This window comes from Diadema antillarum, unplaced genomic scaffold (genome assembly GCF_040938485.1).
Source record: "Diadema antillarum isolate AM-2024a unplaced genomic scaffold, OU_Dant_1.0 seq00002504_RagTag, whole genome shotgun sequence".
NCBI lineage: Eukaryota > Metazoa > Echinodermata > Echinoidea > Diadematoida > Diadematidae > Diadema > Diadema antillarum.
Window position 1 is genome coordinate 41,940 of NW_027273108.1, and position 24,124 is coordinate 66,063.

The following is a 24,124-nucleotide window of genomic DNA, read 5'->3' on the forward strand; positions in this document are numbered from 1 at the left end:
GTAAGGCAAGCCGTTTGGAGTTGGTCCTTTTCAAGAAGTGAGGTGGTCGCAGTAGGCTTGGCCTTAGCAGACGAGGGTCTCAAGGTGATGTCTGTAGGCAGGAGAGAGGAGGTCACCTCCCTTCAGTGACTGCTGCACGCTGTATGCACTCGACAGTGGTTCTGCATCATCTGTAGAGTTAGCGAGTCGAGAGAGGGAGGATTTGGGGGGTAGGTGGATCAAGAGGAAAAAAGTTTTTGGGTGAACAAAAAGATAGGAAAAAATCAGTAAGATAGAGATTGGCCGAATGGATTGGAAGAAAGGAAGGGACAGCCATGGATAGGGAGGAGAAATATTTAAAGGTACGTAGAAGCAGTGAGAGTAAGTAAGAGATGTGCTGTCACTACCAGTATGAGTACAGCAAATGTCAAAGGGCAAGGATGATCTGGTTATTAAAGCCACTACAAAATCTGTAGGAGAGGGCCCCAATTACAAGAAAAGGCAAAATTCACTGTAATGACAAATTATAAGCACTGGTTACTTTCATAGCAAAAGTTGTTCAGTTTCCAAGATTTCTATCTGTGAGAAAACGCTACAGAAGTTACAGGAGTGGGCTTCCTATGCATCTTCCCACTCTCCCATCCCCCCCCCCCCAAAAAAAAAAGTGATTTGTTGAATTCAGGAAAAAAAAAAAAGCACCAGCTATGTGAGGAAGAATTAGTATGCCTTTTCAAAGAAGCCCATAGGTTTCACAACCCCTCTATACATGTATACATAAATAGTATCCCATGTTTTATGTCTTTACTAGTAAAAACAGTTTCACAACCAATCTGCTGACAAAAGCAAAAAATGTGATGATCACAATATAGTGTTGATTTTTGGAAAATGGATGGATTTGCCAATGAGAAACACACAAGAAATACTGAACCATTTGATATGGATATGACATGCATTATGTTGTAATTGTAACCCTGCATCTATACTGTAGGTGAAAGTTCTTCAAATGTGATATGAAATTTGAAGACATCAGAAAGAAATAATGCATCCGGCGACACTTTGTGGCGGAGGCATACAAATCTTCATGATGAAACATACTATCATGTGTGAGATATGAACAACTACAACTGTATGTCTATGACAGTAAAGGGTTAATTTAACAATATATCTGAAATGCATAAGATTTGCACTGTTTGAGATCTGACTGCCATCAAGCACTATCACTTATCAATAGCCTTCTAACCTGTGTGTTTGCTGTGTGTGTATAATATACACATACACACATGTAGTTTTACGAGAGGAACATTGGTGCTCTATTGCTACTTTGCGTGTGTATGGTAGTTGTCTAGAGGTTCATTGGTGCGTGATTACTGCTCTGTATCTGTGTATAACATACACACAGGTAGTTGACTAGAGGCTCATTGGTGCTTAATTACTACACCAAGGGTCATGCAACCCAAATGCAGTGTGGTCATCAAGCAATTGATATATTTACACACACACACATACACAACTTACCAAAGTGAGTCCACCTGTCTTGGGCAATGTACATCACAGCTGGGATGCAGTACTGGGCCACGCCCATCTCATTTGGGTCTGTGCAATTTAGCATCCACACGGGCAAAACAATCTTTGTGTAGAACTGCAGAGAGGGAATATTAAATGTCGTGTCACAATCATTGCAGCAACATTTACCACTGAGAAAGTTGCATCAAAAAATCAAATAAAGCCAGAAACAGGGAAATTTGAACATATATAAATACGAAGAATACTGACAATGCTAATATGATAATTACAATACAAATAATAGTAATGATGACGATGTAACAATAAAGAAAGACAAAAGTATATACATATGAACATTGATCGTTTTAAGCTGAGTACAGTAGGCATCTCATACAGTGGTCTGAGACATCGCACTGTACTCTTGCTTGTAGAGATCTCATTTTGTTCTTAATATGTACACAGAGAAACCAAAAACATAAACTGTCTTTAATCTTCATGCAAGATATGTTTCCTCCATCTTGGGAAACTTAATGTGAGGTTCACACTGCATGCTATGCACTAGTGTCGGAAGCTATTTAGGGGAAATCATGAAAGTAGAAAAGAAATTTAAATTTCCATCCCCATTATTTTTGTCGATCTTTTTTTTCTTTCTCTTTTAAATAATATAAAAATTGATTAATTACAAAATAATACAAATTTCATTATGACAACATAAATTCCACATTGTCAATATTAAGAATAAAAAAGAAAAAATTTTTGCATATAAAACAAGGGATAAAGAAATTATGCATACTGCCAGCACTGCTGTTATTTGTTGTCGTTCTTTGATATGAAATACACAATTAATTTTGCAGGAATCTACGCAACTCATCAACTTCTGCTAAATTTGACAAGTCCCGGTCTTAGCCAAACAAACGAAATTCTTATTATTGCACACATCAAAACCAAAGTAACTGTACAGGTTGTCAATGTATTACCTCTGGACAGCCAACAAACTGGTCGAGCGATTCCTGCTGTGCAGGGGTGAGGCAGTACACACAACCCTCCACAGAGCTCTCTGGGGAGAACCTAATATTGGCAAATCCCCCTGCCTCTCTGTCTTGACCTATACCACAAAATATCATCAGGGAGATAACAAGACGGCTGGTATCATATGCAAGAAGCTGACAAATGCTTGGGAATCGTCAGACAACAGTGAAAATCCCTAACCCATCTACCAAACAGCATTTGAGTGCGCAAGGCTCGTAGGAAGAGCAACTAACAGAATCTTCTGTAAACAGTGTACCAACTTGGACCCTGGGTGCTAAATCACACCAAAAACTTAATCTGTTGCATGATTATGCCTCAGAATGATATACTCATGCAAGACATGTTCCATGTCGATGAGATGTATACCCCACAGATTATTACCAAACAATACCACCCACATTTATTGTTTCACTATTGCTTATCCATGCATGCTAGTTTTCACATAGTTTTCACAGACTGTTGCAATTGCAAACAATGCACTTTGAAGTACAGAGCACTCATGATCACAGACTCTAAAATTAGACTTTGAACCCATACCCTATTTCCCTGCTCCTGCCATGTTCCATTATATTTTGTCTAAAACAATAATCTTTCAACTGACCTTTTTGGACACATGTTTCATCCATGTACTATTGTATCAAGTTTGATGATGTCCTCAAATACAATCGTACATAGTCTGGTTTTAGCATCTAAACATTTTGAAATTATAATTTGATCTCTGGTCAGTATTGGCACATCAACTTTTGACATAGTTCTTGGCACCAATCTGTCTTGTCAGCAAATATGTACACAAGTTTGACTTATGAAGAACCAAAATACAAAATGCTGCCTTTACAGCTAGGGACATACAATACCTCAGTAACTTAACATTTACCTGTGCCTACCATGTTCATATCTCTTGCATCATAGATCTGTCACATACTCAATCACACCATATCCACACACTAAATGTGAGGAAAGTCCATTTTATTTAATTTCTACATGTTACAGTGTATACAGTTTTTGCAGAAGCAGTCAGTAAGACTGTTTTTATCTGATATTGAACTTAACTTGACTTGACCTCAAACAGAGTTCATCTGAAATGCCATTTACAGTGATTGGCCTGTCACATCCTATATCCATCCATCACTCTGGTGAAACCAATGCACTGAGCAATTGGAGTATTTTTTTTTTTATCCCAACCTTTGACTTCTGACCTTTATGATTTTTACTTTATACGAGATGGAGAGAGATGTAAATTTGGTCACTCAATTGGATTGATCCTTAGCAGCAGAATCTCACATACAGCTGGCAGTTTTCTTTCTTTACAGCAAATTTTGTTATACCCAAACAATAAAGTATTTAAAAACATAGATGACAATTTTGGGACCAAAAATTTTTACTTTGTTGTATCAAGATTTTTGTTGTAACTGTTTTTGTTATAATGGAAGTACACTGTAATATGGTGTGCTTGACCTAATACTGTACAAGATGTATATTATTCATGCAAACATGTACTAGCCCATCGCTCACAGAAACTCGCAGCACCACGTAGTAAATCCATAAGAATTACTCTACACATGTATCTTAAGAGACAATAGGGGAACTCACCTTTCTTATTAAAGCAAATGGCAAATCCATGCAAGATGCCCCACAGCCGCTGGTCTATTGCAGAGCCAATGTACATAGACAATCTATGTTGGATATATGACAAGAAGAATACAGGGTCTACTGGTAAACCATTCACAGATAAAGCTTAATAAGATACAACATATTTAATACATCACAATATTTTTGTTTCAGCAAAAGTTTTCTAGTCCACTGCTATTAGTGAAACCAATCATTTGTGAACCTGTACATACGTACCAAAACTTGCAACACAAACGCCATCATGTATATCGCATATCACCTCCAAGGCGCAAATAACTACAGGGGACTCCCATTATAAAGCAGTCCTCAGGATCGGCAGTTTTCTTTCGTTATATCAAAATTTGCTACGACCGAACAAATAGCCAGTAAAAGTACATGTACATAGAGTGGATAATTTTGCCGCCTGAATTTTTACTTCATTGTAACTGAAATTTCGTTATAACCGTGTTCGTTACAATGGGAGTGCACTGTGCTAAAACTTTTTTTCTGAAAATGAATAATTCGTATTTCTAATTCCATAACCGTGGCTATCAATCATTTCTATAACCATTCACATTTTATCTTATTTTTATTATTATTACTTTAACAATTCAAAATTTACTGGTCTTCACATGATCAATGGCATGCAGATGGGGGATTCCTGATGAGAAATAGCCAGTGGAATAGCTTAAAACCTCACCTTGCTGGATTCATGGTAGGTCCATAGGCAAAGTAGTAGAGTTTTCCTGGAGGTGGTCTGGCATTGATCTTGAAGCAGAGTGGTGGGAAGGGAGCAAGGGGGGCCTCCACATTGTGTTTAGCGTGTCTATCATAGGAAAAAAAAAAGAAAAAAAAAGAAATAATGTGTCATAATACTGTATGTCTGTGTGTTTTCATGAACAGCTTCAAATGGGAATACCGTAACATTCAACTTTACCACTGATACATTTCGCACCAGGCATAAATTATTACCTATGTGAGGTAGTTTTGCGGGGCAATTGTAGTTGGTATTTTGATCGGTCATCGAGGTCAGCAGGCGATATTAGTGCGTATCACCCTTCATCCGGGTCTCGCCATTCACTTTACATGTAAACATTCCGGTCAATCACAAAGAGGAGACATTCACAAATCCGGGACACACGCACTGCAGAAGAATGCCAATAAATAACTCATACACTTGTACAAGGTCAACCTCTTCCAGCAGCACTACGCATCAAACATGAGTCCATTTAAGCTCAATAACTGCACAGTGACAATAAGTTATTACAACTCTCCAAATTGAAACAGAAGCAAAAACAAAGTGTATATAGTTCAGAGGTTTGAAGTTCACCTGTTATAACTACATAATATGTATCTCGGAAGTTGGAGTTGAATGATGTCCATTGATGAACAATTTTCCATCTATTCGACATGTTGGTGATGATCTACAAGTAAGTCAAATGTGGCTTGATCTATATCATAGTGTGTAGCCGTATTTACATCGTCTCTGGGGTGACAAGACCTTGTATCTGCAATTTTGGTGAAAATGACTTTTTTTTTTATTAATGGTCAGATAATCAGTTAAGTGATGTCCTAGAGCTGTCAAAATTAATCCTTGATGTCTTACCCCAAATATGAAGCCACCATGGCATGTCAAAGGAATGTCTATCCCATTGGATAAAGTGCTTTGGCTGCCATGTTTTTTTGCTCTCCTGAACATTTGACATTTAGTAGATACGAGGTCTTGTCGCCCCAGCGACGACATATTTTCCTAATCTACCAAGGGGATAGGTAATAATTATGATATTGACTGGCCTTGAGGGAGATACTGTACATGTACCAGAAAAATACTGCCCGCACTGAAAGAATGTTTTCTGGTATCTCCCTCAAGGCCAGTCAATATCATATACTTGTTCAGAGTATTTAAAAGAAATCAAAAAGTGTCCTCTTAAGGCCCTAAGGGTATCTTTAGGGTATATTATAATGTACCTGCCCATTTTATATTCAGGACCTGCATGAAGGTGAACAGTACTGCACACTATTCAAATGGGAAAATTCGAAAAAATTTTACAGGTATGCTCGATTGTTGTGTATGCATCTACAGTAAATACTATATGACGCTTTACTTACTAAACTGAATTAAACTATTATTTTTTGATGGCTTTAAATTTCAACTACTTAACTTTTAATATCAGAATAAAGATAAACTTCTTTTTTTTGCTACTAGAAACAAACAATGGAATATGCCCAGTTATGTTGAGCAAGCAATCATATCCCCATTGAAGCATCTTGCAGAGTGAAGATAACTTTTCAGATTCATATATACCTTCTCCTGCAAAATGAACGGATGCTATCAATACCATTCTCACTGATCACGCAATTGTAGAAAGCACTCTGATCACTTGTGGACTTTTCTAATCCCTAAGTGACAATTCAGTCTTGGTTTCGGTTTCATAACAGATATATACCATTTCAGTTATCAAAGTATTGGTCATAATATATGATTTGAAAATTGCTCTATGTAGGACTGCCAAAATAAAACAAATTGATAAACTCATCTGCCCCTCCCCCAATCTATTGCATTATTGAAAAACAATTTGAGGAACAGCAGAATATCTTTGAGGTTAAAGTTCTGATCATCAACCTACATCATGCCTGAATATATGTGATCAATTTTCATAAATATCATAAATGTGACGGCCTGGCTCAAAACCCACAAAAAGTAACAGATTAGGATGGTTATTTGGGCTGACCCACTCAAATCTGTCTTAACTTTGCGTTTGCTGTGACGAGACTGTGCCAGACCTAGGGGGTCTCTACCAATGGTCAAAATTTGGCAGCATAAAACTAAAGTGAAATTGAGATTATATTAGTAGCAGTTTTTTTTTTTTTTCTGTACAATATTTTCTTGAGAGAGGCACTGCTTTCACTGTGATTTTCATTTACACATTTGCACAGCATGCCTGAGTGACCCTAATTTTAAAATTTTCTATTCTCCTGTTCATGCACCCCTAACTCTTATTTCAATCACTTTTTGAATGGGTTAGGATGGCCCAATTTAACAACTTGATAAATATATAATTTTGAATGTCAGAGCTTACTCTTTCAGTCTATGAAGAAAAATGAAAATTCATCTTGGCCTACTTTTTGTGGGTATTGAGCTGGTTGGTCACACACATGTATTAGAATCCCTGTGAGCTTCCTGCATATAGTCTTAAACATATTTCCATGATTTAATGTGAATGCCATGGAATAAATACATAACATGTACTACACACGACATATACCAGTACACACCTTGGCTTGGTTCTGGCAACAATCTTCAGGTTTTCTGCATCACTCCTGAGAAAATAGATAACGAAACAATACACATCTATAAATAAAGTGCATAATTGTGCAATATCCATTTTACATATATTCAGAACTTCAGACACCAACATTTTGCTTCCCTGGATCCCAAAGTAAAACTTGCATTCATTGGAAATCACAAAAAATGAATGAAATTTGATACAATCCATCTTTCTTTCTTGCACTTCATTTCAAAGAAAACTGACTTGCTGAGAAGGAGGAGCAGGCAACACTCTTTAAATACATAATGCAAAGAAGATCTCTATCTTGCAAAATTCACCTGACTCTATATTAGTACTTCCAGAATTAACCCGTTCCATACGGGAACCTCGTGGCCTGCGCATTAAGTTTGTGGACATGTCAGAATTCAGTATGGAACCGGTTAATGAATACTGTGTAGTTCTTCATGTTGCAATAGACAGTCAGATTTTCTGTTGATTAAAGCTAAAACTGTGCCTGTCTCCAATATACATGTAATGCAATGAGAAACAGAAATGAAAATACACGAATTTGTTTTTGCAGCAAATCGAAGCTAGATAAATAGCGGCATACAAAATGTAGTGTATAGAGACATTGTGTATCAGTGTTGAGTCTTACGCTGTGCACATACAGAGTGTATTGGCATCTCCACATGTCGAAATGAATATTCTCAGCAGCTCACATGGATCCATCTGCTTTAGACATGACACATTACTAGAGCATTGTTGGCTTTCCACTAATCGCTGACAGCACACCAGCCAATATACAAGCATTTCTTTTGCTTATTGATTGAAGAGTCATCCAGAGCTCATCAATCTTTACAGACCTCTGCTCATCTTCTCTGATCTTTTTGCTAGCAAAGTTAGGGCAAATCTATTTCACTCTCACACCTGAGAGACCATGAACTTTCAGTTGCTCTTCAACCTCATCTCACAAGATCATCATTTCCCATGGATTTAAGTCTGAAGCTACATGCCCAGCAGTTGGTGCTTTACATTAAATTGGTCCCAAAGTGTCCTTGGCAACAGCTGCACTAAACAAAGAATCATGAAGAACACTGCTACTGCTGAAGAAGGGTGTCATATAAATGGATTTCACCAGAAATTAAAACCATTTGAATAAGCATTGAAACACAGCTGAACAACGTAGGATTGCAGAACTTTCTCTGCAGACCCATCTGACGGGAGCGAGAGGTAACAAGTTCTCTCACAAGAAGCTTTCTACATAGTGTAACTGGCTGCTGCCACCTTTTATTCTCTCTAGAGTTGACAACTTATATGAGGCTGTTGATTGCCTTTATGGCTTGTCTGGGGGCGCTGTCCCTGCACGCAGATTCATGAAACACAAAATAGAAAACACTGCAATCATCTCCATGACAACGGCATGGTCAGGCAGCATATTTGATCAGACCATGTCTGGTAATTGTATATCCACAAGAGCGCTTCACTGCATTCAGGAAAGACAATGAAATTCTCACGGAGATGATGATGAGTATCCCACTAATTGCCTCGCTCTATTTCCATCTGAAAAAGCAACGCACTTCATTCAAACAGCAGCGGCACAAAGAAACAACTCCAAAACGTGGATATGTGAAGGATATGTGGTGCTCAAAATATCAGACGGCAAATGATGTTGTCACATTCTATTTGGTGGTAGTCGTCTGCCCCAAAGACAGGTAGACATGCGCAGTGTGCATACTGAGGTAACTCCTTGATGACTGGCAGGCTGCACAGTCATCACTGCTGGGTCTTGCTGAGCACTGTGCGCAATTATGGCCAAAGTCAAATATCTTGCATTGAAACTCAAAAATCTGAAACCATCTGCCTCCCTGGGGCAGCAGTGTGTAGAGATGAAATTTCGCCATGCATTCAGCAATTTATATGCCACTGGTGTCATTGAGGAGAGTTGGCGATAAACACCTTTGCCATGAAGATGGATTCAATGCTGTAAATAATTGATTAATACCCTGAAAGGAAGGGAAGAGAGAGAAAAATGAAAAAAAAAAGCTTTTAAAGGATGCTGAGAGGTAATGGAGGGGGAAGAACTGGAATGGATGACTCTCTCCCCAAAACGTCAATTTGTTCTTGATGGAAGCTTTTCTCTTCTTTTATATGACACTGCTTCCTGTCAAATCCACCGGCAGGTGCATTTTACCGCCAATGAAGCTCATTTCAATAGCCCAGCTTGCCTAGCAACAGCACAGCTCCTTCTCATACAGTGCAGGAGTATACTTGGGATGAGTGGACAAAAAACAAACACTGAGGCACTTGGTGGAGCACTCGCATCATGGCAAATTTAATGAAAATGTCATGTCAAGTACCATAGATATCAATTATTTACAGAATTAGCCAACCTGATCTAGAGTCAGATATCATTTATCTGTAGCATTTACGTCATGCATGGTGCACCCCTCTTCGTATCATTGTACTTCAATGTTGACGGCTACAATTTCCAGAATTTTCGGAAAACATCACCATATTGCACTGGTCATGCGACTGCAAAAAGAAAAAAAATGGGGTGTATCATAGGAAATGAAGATTTCTTGAATAAATTGTACAAGTTTCACATCTGATCCTGGATCATTGTGCATGGTGTATCTCTGTGAAATCACCAAACTCACTTTAAAATGAGTCCTTTCAGTCACTTGCACATCACCCACAATCATGTACACACTAACGGATGATACATTGATTAAAGGGATGATGTAGTATCGGTGGAGGTGAGGATTTACAATGTAGCCCTTCACTTTTTGCAAGATACATTCTAAACCATTTTATGAAATGTTAAAGAGCATACAATTCTATGTATTGAGCAATTCAAAGTTACTTTGATGAAAATTCACTTTGAAATGGCTGATATCCAAAAACAAAGTCAAACAAAGCAATCCTACAATGTATAAGGTGAGTCCCACCTTTTATTAGGATTGCTTTGTTTTGAATATCTCACTCACATCAAAAACCGATTTTCATCAAATAAACTTTGAATTCCTCTTTATGTGCTCTCTCATGTCTCACAAGAAGTTTCTCATTATCTCAAAAAATCATCATACAATTTTGTTGGAAACCTGTAGCCCCATCTGAACCGAAACTGTACCATCTCTTTAAGCAGGTGGTAAAAGGGCAAATGTGAATGTGCACCATCACCGAAGTGTGTGATATACATTGTATGGGTGATGAATTGTGAAATTGAACAATGGAAACTGCAAGTGAAATTCCCCTAGCAGAGTCTTGAGTAATCAATGGCCTTTTATTCACCAGTATATTGTATTTTACGAATCGTGCAGCTGATTGCGAGACCTCTACACTATGTATGCAGCATGTGGGGAGTGTGAGAATAATTACTCTTCAGCAACGAATACTTGATATTCCATCAGTGGAGCCACTGTGTGTGTTTGTCTAGCCTGCTCCATGTACTATGACAATGGGAAGAAAAGACTCATCTTTGTGCCATTTTGTAACGTAATCGAATATCTACAGGCAGCTCAATGCAATAAAATTGAGCAAGAAATGAGATATTCTATTACTACAGAGTCAAAATCTCACAGGTTCTGAAGTAAATGAATCCTGCAAGATTGGATTATCCTGCTACGTGTACCAATCCACAGTCTTGGTTTACATCTACCCATTTACTTGTAGCACACACAATGAACAATTAAATGTGATGGCAGCAGGGAACACTGAATTTTCTCTTCTTTCATAAAATAATGCTTCAGAGAGCTTCCTCAAATATAAATGTTGATTGAGTTGATTGAGTGGATGCAGCAATATTAGAACACAGCCGTGAAGTTTGAGGAAAATTGAACACTACAATGTAGGCTCAAAAGTATTGAGTATCAAAGTTTTAGTGCTGCTATCGCCTTTCATAAGAAGACTAAAACATTTTGTGACATCAATGATCTATAAAAAAAAATAAAAAATAAAGAAAATATATGGAAAGAGAATTCCACAAAATTAAAATTTTCACGAAAAAGTACATATTCCTTTGACTTGCTACTGATACTGTATTTAAAGTCTAATATCATGAAAATACAATTGCATTATACCTAATCATAATACTTATCACTGTAATAGACCCATACTTTAAGGCAGACTAATACTTGATTTTTTTTAACACAGAGGTGTTCAATGGAGTTTACTGATTACAAGGGTAGTCATTTATGAGCATTTTCAAAGTTATTACACTGTACAGTGACATGATCTCAATTGAAAATGACCTTGAAATCATGATCATCAAAATCATGAGAATCTAAAACCTGCTTATAGATTTTTTTAGATACCTACAGCTGTACATACGTGTATATATAATAATAGTTGATAATGGAAATTGAGCCCAACATCTTATGTTAGCCTATTAAACACACATTAAACACTAAGAGTCTACTTTTGGTTTGTACTGTACATCATGAAAACTTCCAAAAGTAATTCTAATTCATATGTATTTTCTTGTTTTGGGGGATTTGTAATGTATTTCTTTGTTTCCACTTTTATTTTATCTTTTTTCATGGGAAATTGTCAGCGACTACTTTTCTACCATAATTAGCATGAAACTAATCAATCAAAGTGATAGATAGTAAAATGGTCAAGTTTTTATGAGCTTCATCACGAAGCACTGCTTTCCTATTAAAGGAATGTACACAAAATCACAAAATTGTCCCCTTTTCTGATTGACCTTGAAGTTGGCAAATATTAAGTGCTAGTTTAACATTCAGAGAACGTGCCCAGTCAAACCGGCGTGCTTCCAGGGAACAACTACACATAAGTGGTTGGAGTGGTAATGGAGAGTGGTATTTAAGGAGGAAGACAAAAACAATGTACTGATAAAGAGACAACACAAAGACACAGAAAAAAAAACAACAACAAAGGGAAACAGACTAAATGCCAGATGTGCACAGGATAACAACCACAATGAAACAGCACAGAATTGCAATACAAAGAAGGTGGTCAATTGATGGAGCAATTAAGATATGCATCTGATCTTGGATTATACCACCACAATACAGCATTAATAAAGCAGATCTATTGCTGGGTATATCACATGAATAGATTGAAATGGGTTGTAAAATGAAACTGAGATAAAACGTTTTACTCACTCATAGTTTTCCTTGGGTTTCATCTGAAGGTCATCACATTGCTGGTACAAATAAAAATACAAAAGAATAGTTTGAAAATGGACATTGAAACAACTGTTCATAAAATCAGATCATTTCATCTTGATGCATGCCATTGTGTGAAGACTGTAAGTGCTAAGCCTTGGTCGCTACAAATGTGGGTCTAGCATAGATAATAAATAAATATCTTAGATGGACTTTAGCCAACAAAAACTATTGATGGAAGTACTTCATTAACAGATGAATTTTCTTACAATGAAACAGTCACTGTATATTCAGACATTCCAGGGTAAAACAAAATTAAGGCTTTAAATGCCCACTATAAACATCTCCATTATCAAAAGCGAAAAGAAGTTGAAGCAATCAATGTACTTTGACATTTCCAAAGTCTGACATATAATGCCATCAAGTTATGATGCTAATTGTGGTTACCTGTTGACTTGAATCAGATTCAATGGTGTTGTTACAATCCAAGTCATGGTGCACGTCTTCTTCATCACTGAACTGCTCGCTGCCAAGTGTTACAGCCTCAGACATCTCACTTCCACACCCACTGTCACTGACAACATCCACTCTTTCCAAGTTCTCCTCTGCCTTGGGAGGCTTACTCATCCCTTGGCTTTGCCTAGCCAGTCTAGATGACACACCAGATTTAGGTCGGTTCTTAGAAGATGCTGGTCTCTGTGAAGGTGTTATTGAAACCCCAGTAGCCAGCATCATGTTGCCATAGTCACAGGAAGAGCCTCCCGCTGTATTCTGCTCTCCAGGGGTCCGAGCAGGCGTTGAAACCTGACGAGGACTCACCAAGTCCTCGCTGTAACAACCTGGCTGCAAATCACCAAGTTGCAGCTTATATTCCAGGACAATCTTCTGCTGGTGGGTGTTGTCTTCAAGAAAGTCATCATCAAGTTCCGGTCTGTTCATAGGAAGATCAACCTCATGAAGGAGCCTTTGAAGAGAGCTGTTTGGACAGACACAAGAGTCCTCATCCAAGCCACATATTCCACAGAAAAGAACAGGGCCATCAACTTCTGGTATGTCATCATAGGACTCTAGTTCTTGCGTCCTGCTTGAGGCTGTACTTGCTATTTCTGCTAGTAATTGTTCTAAGGATTTGAAGCACATTTCTTGAGTTTCATCTGCTTCTTCAGTTTTATCTACTTCTTCATCAGCTTCTTTGTCAGGGTTGTTCCCATCAGCACTCTTTCCTCTCCCAGAGCCTCCATCGTCCCTATGGCCATCACCATCTCCCTCTCCAGCCCCTCCTCCAGAGTCACTCTCATTTGATGGACCACTACCACTGCTACCACCGGTCCCACCATTACCCCCACCACTTGCTCCATTACCACTTCCTCCATCACTGTTATCTCCTTGACTGCTATTGCCACTACCATCACCATCATCATCTTTCCGGTGACTTTTACCACTTTCTTTGCCTTCACCATCATCAGTTTCAGTTTCAGCCATCTCAAGTTCTTTCTTATCTCCTTCCTGCCGAGACTCCTGTCCATCATCTTCATGATCAATATGGGTATGTGTGTTTTCTAAACCAGTCCCTCCTGTTATATCATCTTGTGATTGAGGCTCACGATGAATGGTTTCTATATCACTTGTTCCGTTACCGTGTACATTTGTCTCTTCTTTGGCTGTCTTAACTACATCACTCTCTGATTTCATCTCAGGGGATGCCTGTGCTGATTCATTTGATGTCACTCCCACCTGGTTGTCAGTGGTCACAAGTACTGGGGATCCCGTTGACTGCTCTGGAAGAACAGTGCAGCCATCATGAAAAGGTGGATCTGAATCCATCTGTTCTGATTCTGGCTCATGTATCCCAGATTTGTCACTGCACACATTTTCATCACTGTTAGGCACACTCCCACTCTCATCCCGCAATGGCTCTTCTGTATTTTTGTTATTAGTGTCACCATTCAGTTCAGAATTTCCTTCTGCAAATATCGATTCACCCGTTGAAACTCCAAGAGCATGGGAATCTGCTTCCAAGTTGTTTGGACTGTTCACATCTTGGCATTCTGCTGCTGTGACTTCTATCCTTCCTCTGTCTGTCAAAGTTACAGACTCTGCAACCTGTGAATCATTGTCTTTGAGCTGCGCACATGTTTTCTGCTCACTGCTTTCAGTGACAAATGGAACTGTTCCTGCATCTACTGCGGTGTCATGAGCAGTCTGCCATGATCCATTTGCATTCGTGTTTACAGCTGACACTGTTTTGTGGGCAGTGTCATCTGTAGCTTCAATCCTCCCAGACACTGGTGAAATTCTCTCCAGAGATAAGCTTTCATTACATCTCTCAGATTCTAAGTTCCTTTGATGATCTAACTTACTTTGGTCAGGGAATTGATGGCACTCTGGTGCATCAGATATTGCCTGTATACTTTGTAAGTCCTCCATAGCAGAATATCTTGTAAGCTTTCCACTTTGCTCTCGAGGCTCAACATCAATGGCACTTGCAGAATCCTCTCCAGAAACCTGCATTGAGGTATCAGTTTGTTCGACAATCTCTCTTTGCACACTATTACATTGAACACTGTCATTTCCACTAATATGTCTCTCTCTTTGTTCAGGTGTGGTCAAAGGCACTCGTTCTGTATTGCTATTAGCTGGAGATGAAGGTTTTTCAAGATCACTACCAGAGTTACCCATATTGTCACCCTGAATGGCGTTTTTATTGCTATCGTAATTGTCCTGTGCATCATTTCTATATTCACTGTCACCTGTGTGCCCGGTATTCACACCGTTCTGGTGTGACGTGTCAAGTGGAAAGACATCATTGAGTTCTTCCATTTCCGTAGCATCTGATGGCTCATCATCTCTGTCGATGAGCTGCGTCTCACTCTTGGCACTGGACTGGGAGCTCTTCTTGACACGGCTGACCATGTTGCACAGGATCTCCGCCCTACCCCCCTCGCTGAGGTAGTCGCCCATGCTGGCCTCACTGACAGCATCAGATATCCTCTCACTGTCACCCCGTGGTGACAGTCTCTCTGAGTTCTGTGGTTTCACTGCATCTACTCCATGGGCTTCATTCTTGAGATTCATCTCGCCATCACAGCCGTCTGTCCCTACCAAGAGCGGAATGTCACCTTGACCACCAATAGATGTCTGGCTGGCTGCAGGGGTATCGTCTGCCATGGTGACGACGCTGTTAAATGGTCCCTGGGGAACTGTTCCCTCCACCATACTCTGAGAAACCAGGTGGCCGTTACTGAGTGGACCATGTTGCCTGTGCGGGAGCACAAAGAGGTGGAGAACTGTTAATCAAATTATACTCAACTACATTTGCAAGAAGAAGGAAGTGCAAAAGGTACAACTTAGTTTGCAAATGACAAACCTGGATCTTTTCAAAATCACACACAATTAATGACATTCTGCCAATAATGCCAATATACTACATGTACTGATATCAAACACTACCACCAATGCTAGTGGAATTTTTTCCACTGTCTTTTATTCCTTTAATATGGCTACAGTCTCTGCATGAAACTTTCATGACCATCTTTATTTTTTTTTTCTCTCTCTCTCTGATAATTCTAGCACATTTTGATACCAGACTAATGGGACCTGATGATACTATTCAGGTCAGGTTAGAACGCCAAATCATATGTTCGTACTTTCATTATCCAATGACTGCATTGAAATCATTTACACATTAGTGCACACTGCTATTAAGTGACTAAAACAAAACAAAACATGGGATATTTAAAGAATTTAGAAACATGTGAGATATACATACAAGATACACAGGATAAACAAAGAAAACCACAGGAATTGGTGGACAGTATGCAAAAAATCTGAAGAAAACAAAGAAGATACTTCTAGTTGACTGATATGTTGACCATCATTTTTTCTAGTGATAACCAAGTACCAAATCACTGGGTACTTTCCACTTAAAAGAAAAAAATAAATTGAAAAACAAAAATGAGTTACACATTGTACAGTAATATTCAGTAGGTGTAAAATATACTTTAAAAATATTGCATAGTTAAATCCTATTACCTTATTCTTTGTACACAGTCCAAACATGTGCACAATTTTACAATGTATGCATTTATATCTAGCTAAACCCATTTAGAGTCCATAACAACTTAAAAAACACCCTACCCTACATAAGTTAGTAGTCTTGTAGTAATACTCAGTAGGTGTAAAATATACTTTAAAAAAATTGCATTATCCTAAAACCTTATTCTTTGTACACAATCCAAACATGTGCACACTTTTATGCATTTATATCTAGCTAAACCCATCTAGAGTCCATAACAACTTAAAAAACACCCTACCCTACATATTCGAAAGTTAGTAGTCTTGTAAGCTGATTGACACATAGGTACGTACATGGATGGGGTAAGGATGCTGTACTCCCTATCCAGGGAGAGGGCAGAAACAATGGAGGTTCGGTGGACTGACTCCTGTGTCTCGGGACGCACTGGTCCCGGATCCGGACCAGTCCCCTGGAAGACATCTGGGGGCAGCATGCTGAGCAGCTCTCGCTTTCTCTGGATCAGACGAGCCTTGTTTGGGGTCTGGCGTCTCTTGTCCTCTATGAATGGATGGGATTAGATGGTGATTGGCATTCTCATATTGACACATTCTTCCTTCACAACAATTCACACAGATACTGATTAAATCAAGTAGAAACATAACATGTTTGAATACACAACTACTCATAGAAAACAGTTGGTATGAATTATTTGAAAATAGTTTTGCTCTACACTGTACCTCAAGCAAAACAGAATCTTAAGTGGATGAACAGTACAATCCCATTATAATGCACATGGTTACATCAACATTTCCTACAAAAAAAAAAAAAAAATCAGGTCCAAAATTATCATGGTCATTTCATCTTCATATACTTTATTTGTATGGCTGAAATGAGATTTCCATATATGACAAATGAAAACTGCAGGTCCCAAGGGCTTTGTTATAATGGGGCTTGCCTGAATAGGGTGATAGATTTCTCTCCTCATAGATAAAAGAATATCATCTTCATTTTTTCATTTTTTTTTCATGTGCATGTACTCTTTTGGTCTGATTTCAAAAGTGTGTTGCTCTTATCTGTCATTGTGTTCTTTGTTAATGCTACTCCAAGGGTTACCCTTCCCTTCAATTATCAAGCAACAATAAACACTTGCCACTGTAGAAATTGTCCCTCAGATGGGTCACTCGGGACAATCTCATTTATAAGTGTAAAGATGGGAGCTGAACATGCTCGTTGTGACATTACCACTGAACTCTATAATCAAGGGGTGCTGTGCGCACTCAGTGCGCACTACACACCAAAAAGCCACTGAGCTCGGTGCATGTGGGTGCAAACTTTGATGCCACCAAAAGTACTGACCAGTGGCGGCCATTTTAGGACTTTACTATGGGGTGCCAAAAAGGTGCCAAGTGTCACATGGCTATTTTGTTAATGTGAAATGAGTAATTTTTTCAACAAAATGGCATTTTGAAATCAGTCATTTCGTTGAAGAAATGTTCGTTTTGTCACGAAACCAGTTGTTTCATAAGGACATGTTCATTCTATCAACTAAAAAGCCATTTTGTAATGACATAGCCCATGCGATACTTGGCGCCCCATAATTTACACCACAATGACTTTCCACGGAGGAACGCATGCACTGAACTCTATATATTATGGAGTTCAGTGAACGCACGCTTCTGCTGCGTACCCTCTGCACAACAGTAGCGTACAGTAAAGTGGGTAGGGCCTAAAAGTGGACTCCTAAAATGGCAGCGCCTACTAAAGCACAGCGCTTGCCACAAACACTGTGCATAACGTCACTTTCAATGTAGAGCTCAGCTGACATTACTGACAGACAGAAATTATGAATTTATAAATCCACCCCCTCCTTGACATTATTTTTTCAAGTCTCGTGCAACTTTTGAGACCAAATTTGTGGCATCTGCACTTACCGTTACAAAGCCACAACCATTTTTGCAAATGCCTGTGAACCGAAAACGGGCATAATTTTGTATTGCTGTGTACATTTCCTACGAAAAACAGTGCTCTATCATGAAATTCATAAAACCCCAATTAGTTTCCCTACTAATCACATTGATTGATTAATCTTTATAATGCTAATTACAGTAGAAAACAGGTCAGTGACAATTTCCTGACTTAGGTTAAATGGAAAGAAGAAAATGAGTATTAAAAGTCAGTCATTTCACACTATCATTCCTGTACCTGTTAAGATTCCTTGACAGTCCTCTACTCGTGGTCCTTCCAGCTGGAATGTGTGAAGTGGCTTTAATCTAGGAAAAAGATAATATATACTTGTATTTACAGGGGATATATATACATAAAACTGCATAGGCATACACACTCAAATACACCAACACACATGGACAGACATTCACAAACACAGGCACACACACAAACACCCACAAACATGGGCACTCATCCACACACACACACACAGAGACAAACACACTTACATGTATGGTCAAAATAAGACAGCTGTGACAGGAACTGGATTTGGACCTTGAGTATGATGTGCCTAATATTTTATCAATGTTATATCACCCATGCAGTGAAGGGCATGGGGAAAAGAGAAGAAGAAGAAGAAAAGTACCCCCCTCCTTACTTCTATTCTTTACTTACACGTACTCCAATTATAAGTAAGGTTGGAGAACAAACTTACTTTCCTTTGAGGAGTCTGCCACCTTTGCGACTGACAGGAGGGTCCTGCTGTCGAGCCAGGGCCCGGCTGACATCCTGCAGGGCTACAAGGGTGCTCTCCCTCATCTCCTGGCTTGGTGACACAGGGCGCTCCTGATAACGGGACAAGCAAAACTCACTGGCTATAAATTTACATGCTGCTGAAGTTTTAGTTTGGATGACGTAAATCATTAACAAACCATAAAACTCTTCCTTACATTTAATGCTGTAAGGCTTTATTTATGAAATAGTCAGAAGGAATGCTTAGATAACCAGGCATGAAACTAATCTTGCATGGCAGCCTTGTTTTAACATCAAGCCAAAAATAGCAACACCACAAAACAAAATAACACAACAGATCCATTAGACATATGTCCAAATATAAGTTGACACAATTTTTGGACAGTGTCATAGATTACATTCTATTTTAATTGACTTTAATGTTTGTCTTAATTTCCTAGTGTGCTAACATATCTACAAGAAGGGCTTACCATGGATATGGATGCATTCACATCATGCTTGAAAGGCTGTGACACATGAACATTAGCCTTGAAGGCAGAGGAGTCCAAAGCCATGCTGGGTTGCAGAGGGGCAAGTCTTCGCCTGCCCTCAGATGGTGTGGCTTGGTGAGGCCAAAACCTGTTGCCCAGTGACCAGAGAGATGGTGGACCAGCCAAGAAGGCTGAGTTTCTATCAAAATGGAAGAGAAAAATTGGGGGCAATACATGTTCATGTTCATTTAAAATGATTGCACCAACGTTCTTTTCAGACAAACGGCATTATTGAACATTATGATTTGTGTGGCAAAAACTGTAGGAGTCAAATCTTCTTTTTTCTTTAATGTGCTTAAAACAGCCTGATATATTCAAATTCAGATTTCTGAGGTAAAATCATAAAAATAACAAACTCTTCTGTGCTTGGGAATCCAACCATATTTTTGTTTTGTTTGGCTTGTTTGTCTGCTTGTTTGTTTGTTTCAGGGGGTCACAAGTTACTTTCTCAAAAGACAATATGCACAATATGCTTCAAAGCATGTCACAAAAATTGCATTCTCATTGCTTTGCATAATAACCTTGTGCTGTAGTGTACACACATACGATGAGGCAAAGTGGCTCTTAACTCTTTATGCGCCATGGTGAAAACCCCCTGTGTGCCACATTATTCTGAGACACAATGCACTTACATGTATGCTTTGAGAAAACATTGTTTTTCAAATCTCTGTAACTATGATACATTTATGTTAAAACCTCCATATATGTAGTGAGCAAAGTTTCAGAGAAAATGCCAAGCCTTGCTTTGACGTAAATTGTATGACAAATTTATGATTGTTTTTCTTTCAAATGACCAGCAGCTACATTACTGTAAATGCATGACCTCTGCATAAGATACAAAACAGTGACAGAAACTTAGAATTTACAAGCAAATCCATTAGGGAACACTGCTTGCTGGTCAATCATTACATAAAATGCAAGCTACGAGTGTATTATGTGATAGGAACGAAATCGCGACAAACGCTTTCATTGTACAGTGGCATTTGGTGATTTTTTGATCGGTTTGAGCGGATTTGTGCACTTAAGCAGTATATGTGAAGTTGGCACGCCATCGACTGAGTCAGGCGTGCGAACGTGACACATAAAGAGTTAAAGAAAATGTGCATGCCTGATCACGACTTTTGCAATGAGTTGCAATGAAGGAGATCCATTATCGAACTACAGTCAAAGTGGAAATGTACATGCAAATGATTTTATTGCACTCTGATGGGTAAGCCAATTGGGTAAGCCAAATGTGTTCTTAAATCTCTGCAATCAAAATATTGTTGTACATGTACATTGTGTATAATAAGCATAAAACAACAAATGCATGCTTTTATTTTTTGCACTAGTTTCATGTCATGCAAAAATGTCCACACAGTGAAAATTTCCACTTTTACTTTACGTATTTGTATGTAGCACAGAAAAAGACCAAAACACAAAAAGTGTACTACATGTATGTGCAAACATGGTTGATACATGTCTGAAATATCAAATATCATTCCAAATAACATTCAAATTTTTTCACTTCTAATTGCAATGAAGCATAATGTCAACTTTTGCATGATTGCTTAATTTAGCCTTCTCAATTACCTGATTTTCAACCCATTGAGGACAGTTTGAGTTTGCTACAACACGCATTTCCCATAGACACTTGCCCGAGTATACTTGAGACTCGTCCTCAATGGGTTAACCAATTAATAGTCTTTCACAACAAAAGCTTCTGATGAGACTTACTTGTGAGTGAAGAAGGAATTGTAATTGTGAACCGACGATCCTGCCCTTGATGGAGAACGAGGGGTGGACTTTCCTCCATAGGGGGAGAATGGTGGATTTGTTGGGGTCTGGGACCTTTTGCCAATGGACGGAGACATGAAGTCAGGACTAATTCGCTTAGAAACATTTTTGGTCTTCTTAGGCTGTTGCTTGGTGGTGGCATGTGATTTAGCCTCTGTTGTGAAGAGAAAAGCATCAAGAACAGATGAGATACTTCTATCATTAGCACACTCAGAGGCTGTTTAGGGAATTTGTTTTTGCACACACAAAAAAAGAATGCTGTCTGAATTAAACAGTGACTGAAGCAGTGCATGTGAGAAAATCTGGACAGAAAAAAATACTAATTAACAATGCAATTCTAGTGCTACAATCCTGAGAGAGCTTGAAATTAATGGTTCACAGTTTATTACAGGCTAATTGTTGCGTTGCTCTGGCTAACATTCACGCCGTCATGAATTTTTGCAATACCTGTCCAACTGATAAGCCGAGCTTACATGTACCCTCACTGCTACAATGCATCTTAACCCTCACACTGTGTCACTGTGTTGCAGATTACAATAGCCCATTGTTACTTGTGCATGTACCGTAAATGACAAATGTTACCTATGAGTATGAACATATGATATGATACAGGACATAAAAATATCTGCTGAACTGACACTCTCATCAGCACATACATGTAGAGTATCTACTCTTTTTTAATAATGAAGTCTTATTCATTTCACATCACTACAATGACAATTTATGGAGGCACAGGTACTTTTTACAACAACAACAACAACACAAACACTCAAGTCAGAACAAACGTTATTTCACTGATTATGTAAAAAATAGGTAACCACTTGTACTTACCTAGGACAATTTTATCAGCAGGCAGTGTGTCTACACTGAGGAATGGAGCAGGCTGCAAAAATGGAACATAGGAAAATATATGCATAAAGTTCTAGCTTTAGAACTACAAAATAGAAACCTCTAGTCCAGGCAGGTTGTTGTACAAGTACTTGTATACATGTATACATGTACAAGTATCTGCATGTACGGCAAACTCAGCCTTTCGGGTAAACTCAGCCCCCAGCGCGCGCATTACAACTAGAGCGACTAGTTGTAATGCGCACGCACTGGGTGCCGAGTTTACCCGCTAGGCCGAGTTTACCCCTAACTACGGTACATTGAATTGGTCTACATAATGTAGAAAACATGATATTTGATCACAACAGGAAATACACAGTAGCACTGCTAGACTGTAGAAACTATTACATATTTTCTTAAATACATACATTCTACAGCTGTAGAACTTGGAAGAGAGACAGTGTAGGACAGTTGTAATTTAGTAGTAACATTGTTAGATATAGACTTTAGGCCCAACATTAGAGCATTCTAGACAGCTTACACTACTACAGTTAGATTTCTATCTACTGACAGTCTACTGGTAACGTTAGACATTCAACTGTTAATGTTGGACTGCTACAGTCTGTATTCTACAAGTAGAATACAACTTACATTAAAACAAGTTGAGTAGCAGGGGTGGATCCAGGAATTTGGTAAAGGGGAGGCGCCTTTACAAAATTGAATGGGGGGCGCACATACCTCCCATTAGAAAAAAAAAAGTCTTCAGTTAATGTTTACAATTAAACAAACAATAAAGAGGGGGCGCACACCTGGTGGCCCTGGTGCGCCCCCTCTGGATCCACCACTGCTTGGGCCTTCTCTACTCACTTGGGGTCACAGTAAGTTGTTCAGTATTAACTGTTATGTAAGTTATATTATAGGCCCTAGGCCTACTTTTACTTAGCAGTTCTAATAAACATTGATGTTCCATTGTTAACTAACTGTTAGAACTTTTCTACATTCTATTTCTAATGTTACTAATTTCTAGTTTGGTCCTGGATTTGGCCTTGCAATTGTATGGAGTAGTTAGAGCTCTACACATTCAGTACTAACGTTAGATTCTATGTTCATTACTTATAAAAGTAGACCAGTTCTTTAGCATGAAAAAGACTCTCAAACAAAACGACAAAATTAATTTGTGTGGGTTTAACATAACCACGGACACCGACCTCTTCTGGTCTGCGAGGGCGAGCTCGAGATCGGATGGTCTTTCGTAGAGTAGTCGGGGAGGCTGTCTGTGGTTTTGAGTCAATCGCAGGCATTACCATCACATCGTCAGGAACCCCAGTTTGCCTGGATGAGTCTAAGCCTGACTGACCGTATAGCTGATGTCCATTATGGGTTCTTCCTGCAACCTGCTGCTGGATCGGACTGAGAGACTGCAGTGGTGCGTTGTTGTTGTAAGTCGGGCTGCCATTACCGGTGCCGCAGTGATCGCCAGCAGGCCCGGGAGGCGGCAGCGGCGGAGTGCTACTGGCGTTCGTTGAAGAGTTCCCTGCACGAAGAGGCGACGCAACTTCGATTGGTTCTTTCCATGTTATAGTCGCCGGCTTCACGCAGTCTTCAGTTGGAGATATGGTCTGCATAGTATTAAATTACCGGTGCCGTTTCTGCACCAAAATGTGTCAGTTTTATCCCAATTTTTGCATGTTGCTTTAACTCACGACCTCACACAGAAGATCCAAAGATGGTGTTCACAGGCAGCCATTTTGCTTTCAGTGC

At 39.0% G+C, this 24,124-nt stretch overlaps 1 protein-coding gene across 1 annotated transcript; it reads right to left on the reverse strand.

Annotated features, from left to right (window-relative positions):
- On the reverse strand, positions 1–23,988 carry LOC139714894 (uncharacterized). Its single transcript, XM_071626539.1, has 15 exons — positions 23,572–23,988; positions 22,367–22,418; positions 21,476–21,689; positions 19,700–19,898; positions 19,192–19,322; positions 18,735–18,802; positions 16,886–17,090; positions 12,965–15,776; positions 8,044–8,168; positions 7,396–7,437; positions 4,820–4,945; positions 4,102–4,184; positions 2,460–2,587; positions 1,495–1,618; positions 1–170 (listed from the first exon to the last, which is right to left on the reverse strand). The coding sequence occupies exons 1-15, from the start codon at positions 23,986–23,988 to the stop codon at positions 64–66; spliced, it is 4,833 nt and encodes a 1,610-aa protein (XP_071482640.1). The 3' UTR covers positions 1–63.
- Positions 23,989–24,124: the final 136 nt, after the last annotated feature.

What these genes read in the sequence shown, in the direction of transcription:
- LOC139714894 (XM_071626539.1), bottom strand. Translation starts at nt 23,988, where the DNA reads ATGCAGACCATATCTCCAACTGAAGACTGCGTGAAGCCGGCGACTATA. An exon ending in CTGTCAAGGAATCTTAACAG is followed by an intron (nt 17,091 to 18,734) that starts GTACAGGAATGA and finishes ATCCATTCATAG; the next exon opens with AGGACAAGAGACGCCAGACC. An exon ending in CCTACCATGAATCCAGCAAG is followed by an intron (nt 4,185 to 4,819) that starts GTGAGGTTTTAA and finishes TATCCAACATAG; the next exon opens with ATTGTCTATGTACATTGGCT.